At 52.0% G+C, this 15,291-nt stretch overlaps 2 protein-coding genes across 5 annotated transcripts in view; one reads left to right on the top strand and one right to left on the bottom strand.

The window, feature by feature from the left end:
• The first annotated feature begins 854 nt into the window (after positions 1-854).
• Positions 855-10,164, top strand: Plekhg4 (pleckstrin homology and RhoGEF domain containing G4). 3 transcript variants are annotated; one of them, XM_063247500.1, is made up of 22 exons: positions 855-1,030; positions 1,254-1,879; positions 2,024-2,119; positions 2,193-2,316; positions 2,403-2,496; positions 2,574-2,648; positions 2,729-2,845; positions 3,002-3,100; positions 3,187-3,335; positions 3,487-3,625; positions 3,724-3,840; positions 5,265-5,447; positions 5,699-6,204; positions 6,279-6,525; positions 7,225-7,314; positions 7,398-7,619; positions 7,710-7,880; positions 7,952-8,129; positions 8,616-8,732; positions 8,861-9,097; positions 9,183-9,298; positions 9,477-10,164. In XM_063247500.1, exons 2-22 carry the CDS (start codon positions 1,426-1,428, stop codon positions 9,480-9,482), a joined length of 3,537 nt encoding a protein of 1,178 aa, XP_063103570.1. In that variant the 5' UTR covers positions 855-1,030; positions 1,254-1,425; the 3' UTR covers positions 9,483-10,164. The 3 variants fall into 3 exon arrangements, with proteins under 3 accessions (XP_063103570.1, XP_063103572.1, XP_063103571.1); XM_063247502.1 differs by lacking the exon at positions 8,616-8,732; XM_063247501.1 differs by lacking the exon at positions 2,574-2,648.
• Positions 10,165-10,170: 6 nt separating this feature from the next.
• The window catches only part of Kctd19 (potassium channel tetramerization domain containing 19), a 35,244-nt gene continuing 30,123 nt past the window's right edge, over positions 10,171-15,291 (bottom strand). The window contains exons 10-16 of one of the 2 annotated variants that reach the window (XM_063247505.1): positions 15,091-15,174; positions 14,709-14,823; positions 13,690-14,317; positions 11,929-12,120; positions 11,639-11,793; positions 11,228-11,329; positions 10,171-10,380 (exon numbers count right to left, since the gene is read on the bottom strand). In XM_063247505.1, the coding sequence (XP_063103575.1) occupies positions 10,267-10,380; positions 11,228-11,329; positions 11,639-11,793; positions 11,929-12,120; positions 13,690-14,317; positions 14,709-14,823; positions 15,091-15,174 (1,390 nt within the window). In that variant the 3' untranslated portion in view covers positions 10,171-10,266. Of the gene's footprint in view, positions 10,381-10,878; positions 11,330-11,638; positions 11,794-11,928; positions 12,121-13,689; positions 14,318-14,708; positions 14,824-15,090; positions 15,175-15,291 lie in introns of those variants that run through there. The other variant, XM_063247503.1, reaches the window with a different exon arrangement.

Here is a 15,291-nt window from a genome sequence, read left to right on the forward strand (position 1 = left end):
GAGCAGACATCTGACATATGGGGTCTTCCCTAGCCCTCTTGGCATTCCTGAATAAAAGAATGAGTTTTTTGTTTTACAGGTGAGGAAGGTGAGGTGCGAAGAGAAGAGGAATTCCTGAAGTTCTTGTAGCAGGTGAGTAGAGGAACCAGGCTGGGCTTGGTCTCTCTGCCTCCAGGATCCCAACCTCAGCACCATCTTCCTTACCCGGACTTTTCTGGTGTGTTGTCGGGGAAGATGCCAGGGAACCCGAGGGAGTGAAGGGTCAGAGGCTTTGCTGCCCTCTCAGCTTCCAGCCCAGAAGCATCATCTGTCCCACCACAGGATCCCTTATTGTCATGGGACCAAACTTTAGATCTCCAAGACAAGGAATCAACCCCGGGCCCTCCCACATATGAGGCGGGAGCTTCACCACTGCACGGCCACACCCTGTGCAGCCTGTCTCTAGATGTGTGAGCTCGGGGATCTGAGGGAGATGGGGGCCGCAGCGCTGGGGCCCTTCACTCCCAGCCTCCAACATGATATTCTGTACTGGCTCCCAACGGCGGTTCTAGGCTTCGGGGGTCTCTTTCTAGAGGCTTGCCTTCTTTGAGAGCTCCTCCTGCTGAGAGAGCTGGGGAGTAGGTCCCCCAGCGTTGCCGCCCCCTCCGTGGCCCCGCCGTCACTCACCCTGGCCGCACACTTCCGGCGTCCAGCCCCGGGAACGGCCGTTCAGCGCAGCCTCGACCCCGTGCACTGGGCCGCCGGGGTGTGTGTGAGGTGCCAGGTGCGCGGGCGTTGGGTTGCGGAGCCTCCCGGCTGGTGGCTAGCAGGCCAGCTCCTCGACGCTGTGGGGCTGCCAGACCGTCAGACTTCTGGACCTGCAGACAGCGCTGTGGCTCGGTTCTTCGGCCCCAGGGGGCGACACGGCGCCACGTACCCGGCGGCCCTTCTCTCCCTCCTGCCGCCAAGAGGTGGCGCCCTCGGACGCCAGGCGGTCGCGCAGCAGCCGCCGTCTAGGCTCAGTCATTTCCAGAGCTCCCGTTCGAGGGCAGTGAGTGCGAGAGGGCAACAAGGGAAGCGCGAGCCAGCCCCGCGCCGAGGCCGAGGCCTGGCTGCCCCAGCGTGAGCTGGGACGCGGGCGCGAGATCCAGGCAGCCCTAAGGGCAGGCCTGGCAAGGCTGGGTTTGAGGGTGGGACGCTCGGGCAAAGGCTCACGGGAGCGCGACGAGGCCCCGGGCGGAAGGGAGACCCTTGCCGTTCTTTTGCCTCTCTAGGGCTGAACTGCGGTAGCTTCGGCGCTTCCTGTGGCCTGGCACCCATCCTGGTATCGCCCTCAGAGTCTTGCTCGACCGTCTTCAATCCAATTCCTGGTTGAACTGGGCCTCCCTTCACATCGAGGCCTAGCCACTGTCTTACTTGTCCGGAACAGGCCCTTAGCAGGGAGTGATGGAAGGGCCCCAGGAGGTTGGGGATGAGCCCCCAGACCCTCAGAGCCATGCCACAGACTGGAGGTTTGCTGTGCGCAGTTTCAGGGATTCCTGGGAGGAGGATACAGCTCCTCAAGTACAGGTTAAGGACACTAGTCACCCAAGACTACAGGGTGGCTCCTTGTCCAGGGAGCTACAATTATCTTCACAACAGAGGGCTGTACATGGATCAGGAGATGGCCAGAGGAGCACTGTAGACAGCTCTTCAGTCCAGTCGGAGAAGCCACCCTCCTCTGGAGGGCATGGCCTCCTGTGCCCCATGACCTCCCATCTTAGCCCAGGAGAAAGCTTAGTAGGAAACCCAGGTCCAGGTGGGGCATTGCCAGCTGGCTTGGGCCCTGGGAGTTTGGACAGCAACCTTGTGGCGGTTGGAAACTCTTTACCAGAGATAACACCAAAACTGCAGGAGGCAGGTAAGGAGGCTGGTCTAGGGAAGGGAATGGGGATACTGGAAGTGGGTGTTGCAACATGGGGAGGTCTCTGACTTAAGTCAGGTGAAGCTGAGTCCATGAAGGGGTCTCTGGGTGGTGCAGGCCTCTGACATTTCCCCTTCCAAGACTCCAGGAGATCCAGTCTACCTAAGCCTGCTGACTGCTTCCTAGCCCAAGACCTTCCCTGGGAGCTTCTGGCCAGTGGCATGGCTTCTTTGCCAGGTAGTTGGGAGGGCAGAAGCAGTAAAGATGGGGTGACCCAAACGGGCAGGTGCTCACTGCCTCCTCCCCACAGGAACTCGTGATGCAGGAGGTCGAGCAGTGCTGCTTCTGTGTGCCCACAACCCAGCCTGGCTTCACCCCAAGTGCAGCAGCCATGAACTCATCTGCCTCCTGCTCTACCTTCGAGGCATCACCAGGTTTGGGGGAGGAGACTGGGGAATGAGCCTGAACCAGGAGATGTCAGGACCTGGAAATCATACTGATCTGAAGCATATTCCTTTAGGCCCGAAATACAGGCCCTGGGACTGACCATACTAGTTGATGCCCGCATTTGTTCCCCGAAGTCTTCACTCTTGTGGGGGCTGAGCCAACTACAAGTGAGTACAGGATAGTAGCTTCCCTCCACTCCTTTTGGGTAAAGTTGGAGGCAGAGATGAGCTCTGATTCCTTGCAGGAAGCAGCCCCAGGATCTGTGTACCAGGTGCTGCTGGTGGGAAAGGTACCAGATGAGGTGCCTGCAGGGCTGCAGGTACTGAGCCAAGTTGGCTAGGAGTGGAGGTGGGTCCTTCTCTATCCAAGGCTGGGTCACAGCACCCTCTTCTCTTGCAGCTTGAGCACCTGCCCTCTCATCAGAGCCTGGTGATCCACATCCCCACTGCAGGGTTGCCCACTTCACTAGGAGGATGCCTACCTTACTGCCACAAGGCCTGGTTGGAATTCCGGATGGTCAGTGCACCTAGTGGGACCTGGTGGGAAGTTATATAGGCCTGCAGAGGAGCCTCTCCTGAATTGGCTTGAGCAGGGCAAAGCTAGATGCAGGGGCATGAAACCCAGAAGGCCTGAGACCAGCAACATACTGTTTATACCTACCCCTATTTATAGCGTTTGGAAGTGTTACTGCAGAATTGCCGGGTGGTTTGTACCCTACTTCAGGAGGCCATTGAGAGTGTGAAGGTTGTACCTCAGCCCATGGAGTCTGGGGTGAGTGTCCCCTTCCAACACCTCCATGAATGCTCCCTGAGTCTTTTTGTCCCATGTCCTCCACTCTCTTCTGCTCTCAATTATAGGAAGTTGGCCAGCTGCTCCAGCAGGTACAGATCCTGATGCAGCAGGTGCTAGACTCACCACAGCTGGCATGGATACAATGCCAGGGGGGCTTGGAGATGGTATGGTTGAAGCAGGAGGTCCAAGAGGTTGCCCTGAGCCCAGATTACAGGTAGGTACAAACCCGATTCCCAGATTTTCTCCTACCTCCACCCACCATATGTATGTCAAGAACTCAAACTGGTTGGCTCAGAACCAGCCAGGATTGTGGATCCCAGGGCAGTGTAAAGTGGACCAGGGTAAGTCTGTGTAACCTGCATCAGGCCAGCAGTGGACAAGGTTGATGAGTTGTATGGCCGTGTGGATGGACTGCTGCACCAGCTGACCCAACAGAGCAACCAGCGAGTACAAGCACTAGAACTGCTCCAGGCACTGGAGGCCCAAGAGGGAAGGCTACACCAGGTGGGAACTACTTGTTAAGAGTGAGCCCTGGCCTTGATCTCAAGTGTGATCCAAACCCACAGCAGCTTTCCTTACCTTTTCCCTATTGGGTCCATCAGATTGAAGTGTGGCTGCAGCAGGTGGGCTGGCCAGCATTGGAGCAGCCAGGGGAGCCCTCGCTGGACATGCTACTCCAGGCCCAAGGCCCTTTTCGGGAGTTGGACCAGGTTGCTCAGGCAAGTTTAGTCATTTGTTCACTCTGCAGATATTGGAGCATTTTGGCAGGAACTAGGATTGCAGGAAAGTGAAGACAAATTAATACCTTAGTGTTTTGGAATTTACTGTCAGGCAGAGGAGATCAGTCGATGTGAAGAATTGACCCAGCAGAGGTGCCAGGCAAACTTCTTTTGGGTGACTTTCAAGCTGACAGCTGGAGGATAAGTTAGGGTCAGGCAGGCAGAAGAGGACTGGGGAAGGAGGAACATTCTAAGTGGCAAAACAGCATGTTCAAAGGTCTCCTGGCAGGAGGAAATATGTGCTCAAGGAAACATAAGGTCAGTGAGTTTGAAATGTGGCACAGAAAAGGAAAAGTGGGCAGAGATGAGGTGAGATGAGGCTGTTAAGACTGATCAGTAGCCAGATCATTGTGCCCTGTAGCAGTGAAAGGTTGAAACAAGATGGTTACATAACCAGATTTCTATTCTAGGAAGATGATCTTAGTTTCTGGGTAGATAATTACTTGAAGGATGGATGTGGAGAGTCAGATGCAATTGAAACAATCCAGGAAGAAATACATCTGCCCCAAATATGTGAGGGGGATTGGTCCCAGGACCTACCTTGGTTACCTAAATCTGTGTGTAATATTTGCATATGACCTGTTTTTCTATATACTACAAATCATCTCTGGATTATTTATAATACTTGATACAGTGAAGTAACTGTTAATATTGTTTAGGAAATAATGACAAAAAATCTGAACATATTTAGGACACATGCAACTTTTTCTCAGATATTTTCAATGCAGAGTTAATCAAATCCTTAAATGCAGAATGCACAGGTATGGAGAATTAACTGTAGTGCATTCTTTGACTAGGATAGTGGCAGGGAGATGGATTTGAAAGTTTGTAGGACTTGATAGTATATCCATATGGGAATATAAGGGACAGGGCAGTTGCAAGGATGAATGGGTGCTGTTCTCTGAGAGGCCGCAGGGGATGAGGACTTGACTAGTAGGGTCATTCACAAGGCCATTCTTAGGCGTGCTTTTGAGATGGCTGGGAGGGAGGGAGAAGAGGGCCCATGGGTCTGGAACTCAGGGGAGTCTAGCTACAAAGAGCACTTGGTGGCTGTGAATGTGTGGATGACATTTGGGAGGGTTCTCACATAAGATTGCCCGGGGAAAAGAGTGCACTGGTGTTCAGCAAGGGGAATGGGAGGAGGAAGCACTGAGAAAGACAAGAAGCAGGAGAACAGGGAGGAATCAGCTCAGGAGAGAGAAGGCTGAATGCTTCTGAAAGGAATGTAAGAAGGGAGTAGAGGCTGGGATCAGTGGTGGGAAGGTCTTGGGAGAGATTGATGACATAAAATATCAGTGGAAAAGATCTGAGTTTGGGCCTAGACTACCAGGTCTGTTCTAGCTGAGCTCAGTCTGTCTCTGCAGGAACAGATCAAGCAAGGAGAGAAGTTTCTGCAGCCACTGGCTGGCTGGGAGGCAGCTGACCTGGGTGCCCCTGGGGCACGGTTTCTGGCCCTGCGGGCTCAGCTGACAGAATTCTCCAGGGCGTTGGCCCAGCAGCGCCAGCACCTGGCAGATGCGGAGAAGCTGTTTCAGTTTTTCAAGCAGGTAGGTAAGGGGTCTTGTCCCTGGCTTTGTGGTTAGGGGGCCAAAGCAGCAGATGACACAACTCCATAATGGCCTCAGGTCTTCCTGTTTGTCCTGCCTCTTCTGTTCCCTTTAGTCTGACCCCAAAATCCGACCTCAGGGGACATGGCCTACTACCAGCCTCCTGGGGAGTCAAGGGGCAGACAGAGCAGAAGGTGTATTGGACTTCCTGGGAGTCCCCCTCCCATGGCTGCCTGGTTTCCGTATTGCAGGCTTCAACATGGGCTGAGGCAGGACAGCGTGTCCTGGCAGAGTTGGAACAGGAACACCCACGGGTTGTGCTGCAGCAGCTACAACTGCACTGGACGAAGCACCCTGACTTGCCTCCTTCTCACTTCCGAAAGATGTGGGCTCTAGCAACAGGACTGGGTTCAGAGGGCATTCGCCAGGAATGCCGCTGGGCCTGGGCACAGTGCCAGGACACCTGGCTGGCCCTGGACCAGAAGCTAGAGGCTGCATTGAAGCCAGCACTGCCAGGCAGCACAGCTACCCTGTGCGTCAGCCGAGTCCCTGCTGCACCTGCCACCCCTCCCCTGAGGAAGTCTTACAGCTTTGATCAGAATCTGGGACAGAGTCTCAGAGAACCCATCAGCCACTACCACCATGCCACCATTGTTGCTGCCTGCCATGGACCAGGGGCTGGAGGAGGTCCCCATGCCAGGTTATTCTCAAATACTGTGCCTCCACCCAGCACCTCTGATTTCAGAAGCCCCAACAGGTACGGGTAATGGGCAGAGTAGGGAAGATAATAGAGGGTAGATGACTTGGGTCCTGACTCCACTTACCTGGTAGGCTACAGCTGGTGCTGGCAGAGATGGTGGCCACAGAGCGAGAATATGTCCGGGCCCTTGACTATACCATGGAGAACTACTTCCCTGAGCTGGATCGCCCCGATGTACCCCAGGGCCTCCGAGGCCAGCGTGCCCACCTCTTCGGCAACTTGGAGAAGCTGCGGGACTTCCACTGCCATTTCTTCCTGCGTGAGCTGGAGGCTTGCACTCGACACCCACCTCGAGTGGCCTATGCCTTCCTGCGCCATGTAAGCCTCACATAGCCCTAGCTGATTTTGCCACTTTGTCCAAAGAGCTATTGGGCATATGATTGGTACCAGGCAGGCCCAGGGATGGGTACATCTATGAGTGAGACGAGACCCACAAGGTCACTGCAGCTCAGGATGTTTTTAGTTCAGTAGAGAAGACTTACAAAAGAAAAAAATAATTCCAGATTATAGTTAGGACTAGGAGGAAAATAATCATGATGGATACATATGGGTTATAGAACAGGCAGAGTTCCCACTTTTGAGCAGTGAGAGATGGTCTCTGAGCAGCAGATGTTTGAATTGGCCCATGGAGGAGCCAGAGTAAGAAAGCTCCACTCCAAGAAAGAATTAAGTGCAAAGCCTGCAGCAGGAGAGAAATCTGGTAATCAAGGTAAGTGTGGCTGAGAGTGGAGACCAAGCGAGACTCTGAGGGCAAAGAGATGATCTCAGAGCCATGGGAGGAGCAGAAACAAATACAGAAGCCCAGTCTGAGGGAGAGGGGACGTCCTCTCTAGAGGTCCTGGGCATAATGCCTGTTTTTGCTAATCACCCTTCATTCAAAGCAGGATCTGGGAAGAATCCCCTGAAAGGTACTTAACTGGCATTTTGGGCCTCTCAAGCTGAGAGAATGGTTGGGCTGGAGAGGGAGCAGCCTTTGGGAGTTGAGTCCCTCACATCTTGAGCTGTGTGTCTTTGCAGAAGGTGCAGTTTGGGATGTATGCACTCTACAGCAAGAATAAACCTCGTTCTGATGCCTTGATGACTAGCTATGGTCATGCCTTCTTCAAGGTAGGAAAGCCCAAGACTGCAGGAGAAGTAGGGATGGTGCAGCACCCCTGAAATCACTCAGTAGTCTTCCCTGCTCCTGACAGGACAAGCAGCAAGCACTGGGAGACCAGCTGGACTTGGCCTCCTACCTGCTAAAGCCCATCCAACGCATGAGCAAGTATGCACTGCTGCTACAGGAGCTGGCACGGGCCTGTGGGGGTCCTGTGCAAGAGCTGAACGCCCTGCAGGCGGCCCAGAGCCTTGTACACTTCCAGTTGCGGCATGGCAATGATCTGCTTGCCATGGATGCCATCCAGGGCTGTGATGTGAGTCACCCAGGTCATGGTGGGCAGGTGCTATGGGAGTGGAAGAAGAGAGCAGGAGGGCCGGGAACCCACAAGATCCCAATTTCACAGGTTAACCTCAAGGAGCAGGGGCAGCTGGTGCGACAGGATGAGTTCATGGTGCGTGCTGGGCGCCACAAGTCCCTGCGCCGGGTTTTCCTCTTTGAGGAGCTGTTGCTCTTCAGCAAGCCTCGCCGTGGGTCTACAGGTGTTGATACATTTACATACAAGCGCTCCTTCAAGGTAGGCTCATCTGACACTGTCCCTTCCCACTGGCACCTGCTTATGCCTCACCCTGTTTTCTGGCCACACAGATGGCAGACCTTGGCCTCACTGAGTGCTGTGCAGATAGCAAACTGCGCTTTGAGATCTGGTTTCGCCGGCGCAAGGCCAGGGACACCTTTGTGCTACAGGCTTCTAGCTTGGACATCAAGCAGGCCTGGACAACTGACATCTCCCGCCTGCTTTGGAGGCAGGCTGTTCACAACAAGGGTGGGTGCCTGCCCCCTACATAACTCCACCCCTGCTCCTCACTCCCAATAATATGTCTCTCCTAGGAGCCCAGGGAGGATCCAGGATGTGGAAAAGCTTGGTAAAGGGTGGCGGTCCAGCAGTAGCAGCCAGTTCATAGGAACTTTAAAGTCTAGCAGTCCTACTATAACTCTCTATGATTTTGGACATAGTATTAACTTCTGAGTATCAGGGGACTCTTTTTTTTTTTTTTTTGTACCGGAGATCAAACTCTCAACCTTGTGCTTGCTAGGCAAGCATTTGTGCCGCTGAGCTAAATCCCTCATCTTGGGGGGACTCATCTTTAAAAGGGAATTTATGATACCTGCCCTTTGGGACTATGAGGAAAGAACCTGGCATCAGAAAGCCTCAGTACAAAGGATAGTTAATAGATAGGATATGGATATATAGGAAGGACTTATAAGATATCACCCAGAGGGGTCTTGCTTATACCTACTGTCCACTCAGAAGCACGCATGGCTGAGATGGTGTCCATGGGTTTGGGGAACAAGGCCTTCCAGGACATTGCCCCCAGCGAGGAAGCTATCAACAACCGCAGCATCAACTATGTCCTAAAGTGCCGAGGTAGCAGAAAGGCTACTGGGGTTGGGGCTGGGGAACACTATGTGGGAGACCTGGGGCCTCTGTTCCTTGGGAACCTCAGGCCAAACTGAGCTCTGGCCTGTCCCAACCTGAGTCTCTTTCTTTTGCAGAAGTTCGCTCTCGGGCCTCCATTGCTGTGGCCCCACTTGATTATGAGAGCCCCTATTTGGGGGCCTCAAGCCCCATTCTTGGAGACCCTGCCTCTTGCTCTGTTCTGGGGTCCCTCAACCTGCACCTATACAGAGACCCTGCTCTTCTGAGTTTCCGCTGGCCCTTGTACCCCTCAAACTTCCCAGGGGAAGCAACGCTGGAGGCCGAGGTGGAGCTGGGAAGCCAACCCTCTTTGAGTACGTCTGGGCTTGGCAAGAAGCAGGAGGCACCTTGGGTCTGGGCCTCCTCTGCTGACAACTCACCCAGTCTCCCTCCCTCTAGCTCCTGAGGACTCAGAAGTCTCTTCCCAGTGCCCATCAGCCAGTGGCTCCAGTGGCTCTGACAGCAGCTGTGTGTCAGGGCAGGTTCTAGACAGAGGGCTGGAGGATTTGTCCCATGTGAGTAATGTTTTGCTTTATGTTCATCAGTTCCTGGCCAGCCCAGGCTGGGCCCAGGGTTCCTTTCCTTTAAATGAGGCTAGCGGTGGTGGGCAGGCTGGAGCCTTTCCCCAGAGGCATCTGTACCCTGAACCCCGAACTGGTAAATCAGGTATTCATGCCTGGCCTGGCACCACAGGTCTGAGCCGAGGCTTGAACAGCGGATCCAGCAGCTCCAAGGAACATTATCACCTGGCTAGATCTGCATGACCAGAGCATTGCTTGCACTTGGGCCACCTCATTTCACCACCTGCATGTGCAGCCAGGTTGCCTGTTCTTTTGGATTTCCGTAGCCATCGACCAACTGGCCCAGGGCCTCTGCATGAGAGTCTGGCTGCAGAGCCTCAATAAGCTCTGACCCAGGTTCCTGGCTCCATGTTTTCTTCTCCTGTCACCTCCCCAGCTTCCACCCCAGTTGTAAATTAGGAAAAGGCCAGGACAGAGAGCAAGTATTTCTCTGCTGTAGGTTGGTGAAGTACCAAATAGCTCTGGGAAGTTATTGCTTCCCCTAGTCCTCAAGGGAGACGTAGGTGGGTTTCAGCAGCTATTCCCCAATCCCTGGCTTGAATGCTGTGTACTCCCCCTAGGACCAACCCACCCCACTGGGCCCTTGGCCTTGCCTATCCTGGCTCTCCAGGCAGTTTCTTTTGTTTTCTGGGCTAGTGTCATTATTTTGACATAATGCCTATTGAACAGCTTTCAGTTGGAGTGTCTACTATTATCTCACTGATAGTTAGACCTTTAGTATCTCAGAGGAGTTTAAGGCCTTTGAGTTATGATTTACAGTTTTATTTGTTTATAATAAAACAAAAACAAAGAAAACTAGACTGATTTGTATGCTTGGATGAATACATGCATTCTGGGGATTTCCCTGGTTAAAATGAATCTTTACCAGCGGGTACTTGCATGAGGCAGTGTTTCTGGGAACCCTATCCCTCTTGTAAGTACTTGCCCAGGACAGAATAAGAGACAGACCTGGACAGGCCTCTCTGGATGAGCAGGTCCACACAACGGGCATATTTCCTGGCGAAAGGCAGTGTGAGCTGCAAGGAAAGATCTGTTTTAGCCCTAAATTCATAGCCAGTTGCCTACTTTAGGTCCATGTGAGTGGGGTTGTCCTATCCAGGTGGGGATAGGGACAGAACAGCCCAGTTCTTGGTGATGTTTGATACGCTAGGGCTCAGTTCTGCCCAAAGACATCTCACAGGGCTATGGCTAGAAGTGGCTACCAGGGAACTGAGTAGAAAGACCAGATGCTGAAAAAAAGGTTTTCCATTTTCCAATCATAGACGCTGACCTCACCTTTATAAGTAATAGATACTAGTAGGCCAGATGGCTGCTAGTAATTGGGGACTAGTTTGTTTATGGTAAATTTTGTTATAATAAGCCATTTGATTACAGAAATGCCAGATTAATAAGAAATTAGCTAAGTATTTCTCACAATGCTGAAAATCAGAAAAATTGTTGAACATTTTTTCTTTAGAAATGAATTCTTTACAAAAGAATGCTTTACAAAGCTTAAATATGAAAAGATGGTGACATAATAGCTAAGGAGGTGAAGTACACTGCTAGAAAAGGTCTGACTCCTGTAAATGCAAGCCTTGGATTCATACCATGCTTCTTCAAGTGTGGCCAAAGTAGTTAAGGGATAAAGGCACAGTTGTTATCTTCGGAGGAAAACTACAAAGACCAGTTGCCTGAATGTTACTTTTTGACTACTCTGCATTGATTAATTCAGCTATGATTTCTCCCTCCCTGGGACCAGGGCCAGTGGCCTGGTTGCCTGCCTCTTAGCCTTCTGGACATTGCTGTACTAGCCCTCATGCAGCAAGACTGTCCGTCTGAGGTATGCATGAGCTTGCCATTCCGAGGGGTACAGGTGAGCCTCACCTCCACCCAGCTGTAAAGGCGCTCCTGGGTGTGTCGGTCATCCTTGAAGCCTGTGATAGCCAGCAAATCCACCACAAACTGCTTGGGGCTGATGTGTAGTGTCTGCCAGGAGAACTCATGGTCAGGCAAGATGTGAACATCTCCCAGTCCCTCAGAGTGATGTGTAGAACAACGACTTTCCTGGACCTGTGGGAGCTACAGGGCACTCCAAATCTACCTCTTGGCCAATGCTTGGTCCAGATGAAACTTCCCTGCCTTCTCATCTCTCCTTTCTGCCACTCTTCTGCCTGACTTTTTCCCCCTACCCCCATCTCAGCTTGTTTCCTCTTATCTTACAACACTTACTGCAGGGCAGGGAGTCAGGTGGAGAAGGTATGGGGTAACCCTGGGCCTGGGGCCTGTTGCACATACCCATAGCCCACTGGCCAGTGAAACCACTTTGGCTGTGATGGTTTTGGGGTCCTTTTGCCTGATAGAATCCAGGATGATGTCAGTCAGGAAGCGGTGACATTTCTGTGCATAAAACATCTCTTCCCAGGACAGAGAGAAACTCAGGAAAGTCACCTCTGTGGAGAAGGGAGAGTGGATATGGCCATAGATACCCATAGCCTTGGAGACTCTTTGTCCCTGCAATATGGTGGGTGGGGGCTCCAGCATCTCCACGATGAAGTACCAGGCCAGGCATAGTTCCAGAGTCTCACCTCGGGGCTGGGGGCTAGCTGCCAATGACGTGTGTCTAAGGTTGTCCATCTGTGTGGTGTAGATGATGCTGTCCTCAAAGAACATGCAGGAGCCATCGCTACCCACCACAGGAGGGTGAGTCACTTTGAGGATGACTCCTGGATTGTCCATCTCACTGGCATTAAGCAGAGGCTGTTCAGGAGCAGGGCTTTCTGTGGAAACAAGGGGAGGGTGCTCTCCTTATGCTTAAGAGCCCAGGCTCAGGATCTCAGCATGGAGGGGACCTCTATCATTCCAACCTTCCAAAGGCCTCTGGTTTCTCAAAAGTGAACAAGGAAGCCTTGTGAATAGTTAAACATGAATAGTTAAACGAGGAAGCCTGTGTGCTTCAGCATTTCAACAATGACAATGCCTTTGCCCAGGGAAGGAATAACAACTTTGTATGCATTTCTGTCTCGTGCTGTTTCTGGTCCATGCTTCTGACTACCCCGTTTTGTGCTGGGCAGGATGGTGGCTATCATCAGGCCCTGGGCATTCTTCATTTCCCTGGAATCTTTGCAAGCCAAAACTTGAATTTTGGAACTCCAAAGAACTCTCCTAATTCCTCTGTTGAACTACAACTAGTTTGAAATATGGCCAACAAAACCCAGAGGACAACAGGGCATGGTGATATACACCTGTAATCTCAGCTACTCAGGAGGCTGATGTAGGACAATCACAAGTTCCAACCCAGGTCGGGCAATTTGTGAGACCTTGTCTCAAAAAATAGAACTGGGACTGTAGCTTAATGGAAGGGCACTTGCCTACATTCATAAGGCTCTGGATTCAAACAATGGAAGACTGGGAATCTTTATAAAATTATAAAAGTAAAAGAATCTTTTGGAGCCAGACTTTCAGGTGTATTCACTCTGGGAGAGTAAATGATTATAACCCCAAAGCTTGACAGACCAATTTAAGGCTCACAGGTGGAGTCTAAGAAGACCCATCTAAACAGGACCTGAGCTACAGAGGGCAAGGAAAGGTGAGAGTCCTGTAGAAAGGCCTTTGAAGGAGCAGAGGAAGATGCTTGGATTGGCAGTTCTCAGAACAGTTCCCTGGGCTGCCTCCCCCTCCCCATTCTCCTCAGCCCAGCCAACAGAGCTGATGTGCCTCAATATTTCACATGGCATGCATGCTGTCTTCCCCGATGTGCTCCTCCCACCCAGTACCCTCCCCACCCAGGCTCACTGCTCACCCTGCTGAACTCATGCCTCTGACACACCCTGTCCTGCTGCTGCACTTCATCTGCCCCTGAGCAAGTTTCTGAAACACACATCTGACCCTGTGTTCTTTGATGAAAATCCTTCAGGGGCTGTCACATGCCTCAGGGTTAGAACAGAGCACAGTATCCTGAACTCATGCCACAAGACCCGGCCTGAGGACTCATGTCTTTAGCCTCATTTTCATGGCTTCTGCATGAGAAGCCAGGCTTTTAGCTAGACTAATGTTTCCTTCCACACACACCCTAGACTAGCCCCATCTGCCCTGAGAACTCCCCAGATCCTGGCCCCTTCATGTTCCTCCTTCCCAAAATGCTCACCACTTCTCTCTGTGTGAGTCTCTTGGCCTCACAAGCTATGTTAGTCTACCAGTTGTGTCTGTTTCTGCTGCCTAGCACAGAGCTGGCATCAGTGAGTGGGGAGCTCTAGTCCCCTTGGTCACTAACTTGCTGTTGGCTTAGCCAAGGAGTTTGCCTTATCTGTTGTAAAAGAGACTTAGGTCAGGAATGAGACAGGACTCACCTCTCTCTTTTGGCTTCTGCTTGCCCCAGTCCTTCAGGGCCACAGCTCTTTTTGTAGGGAAATACGACTTAAAGGTTGGTTCTGTCCCCTTGTCTTGTGCTGCCATTGCAGCCCCTGCCTGGGAACCAGGATCCTTCTCTGAGGCTATGGAATGACCTTTCCAGGCAGCTGAGGTGTTGGGCTCAGAAGTAGCCTCATTTCCTGGGGTGAGATGTAGGGCAGTCTCCTCCAAGGAGCTGTTCCGGGGGGCTGTCAGTGGCTGAAATTCCCACTGTTTGCAATTAACCATGTCCCATTCCCTCACCAGAGAGATGAGTTTTTGCATAGGGGTGACAGGAGGGTCTTTGGTTTCAGATTTCGGTGTCAGGTTGATTGTGGTACACTTCTTTTTGGGAGGGCTCTCAGAGTGGTTCCCCCAGTGTCTGGGGTTGGCACACAAGCCCGAGCACTGTGAATATGTGCTGGAACTCTCTGCTCTCTTGGCATTTCGACATAGGGAGACCTGGATGGTACGGGTGTACTGCTCAGTCTCTTCTAATTGGCTAGATCTGGCCAGGTTCCCCTTGGTCTTGTTCCATGAAGTCTTGTCACTGCAGTCTTGAAAGTCCACAGGCATGCAGGCTGCAGTCTGAGGAGGGAAGGACATGGTAGAGCTGGGCAAGTGGACTGTCACCAAAGTCTCACCCAAGACCTACTAATCTGGGCCTTCAGAATTCTACCTGCTCACCCAGAACAATCATCCCTGACATAGGTCATCCACCTTAGCTCTGCTCGGTCTGAGATGGGGTGGTGCTAATCTAGGGGGTTCTTATACTTAACGAAAAGATTATCAGCATTTCAAGCCACAAATGGCTAGCACACCCCCCTGCCTCCAAGGTTCAGAAACAAGATCACGAATCTGTGTAGGAATCTGTGTAGGCCCAGTTTTTCCACTTCGCCACACCCCAGCCCCACCTCCAACCTCCAGACTTGAGCGGTATTCTTGGAAGACAGCTCAACTCAAGAAGACTGGGGCTTACTTCCTTAGCATCTCTACTGAACTCCACCAGTGACCCTGGCCCTTCCGTCACTACATGTAGCTTCCCGATGGGAAAAGCTTCTTCATTTTCAGATTCTTTCTCCTGGATCCATGCTCTGCAGAAAGCAAGAGGAATTGTTTAGTGTGTGGAATCTTGTGTCAGCCCATCAGTGAGTTGGTTAGGTCTGTCCTTTGGTGGGGAGTTAATGACAGAGGAAATGGGGATTTTAAATGGTTTTACTTAGGCCATTGGCCAATCCTGAATTTATTTCACTCCCTCAATCCCAAGGAAGACAGGTCTGACTAGCAAGCAAGACTTGGCATTTCCAAGAGAAATACAAACCCAAATTCTAAACATACAGTCCCAAGTAAACTTTGCTTACTTGTATGCCTCACATTGTGCAAGGGCTTCTGAGAGGGATGGAATGTGGTATTCCTCCACCTCCTGGCAGAAAAGAGGCCATTCCCTGCAAATGGCAAGGAGACATCAGCTGAGTAGTTGCTGTGGGAGTATACGGGGGCACATAAGTTGCCAGAGAAGCTGCCTTGAACAACACTATCCCTGTTGGAAATAATGGAACCTC

The sequence above is a fragment of the Cavia porcellus genome, unplaced genomic scaffold, assembly GCF_034190915.1.
Source record: "Cavia porcellus strain 051 isolate PalLab524CR breed Dunkin Hartley unplaced genomic scaffold, mCavPor4.1 scaffold_4, whole genome shotgun sequence".
NCBI classification, from domain to species: domain Eukaryota; kingdom Metazoa; phylum Chordata; class Mammalia; order Rodentia; family Caviidae; genus Cavia; species Cavia porcellus.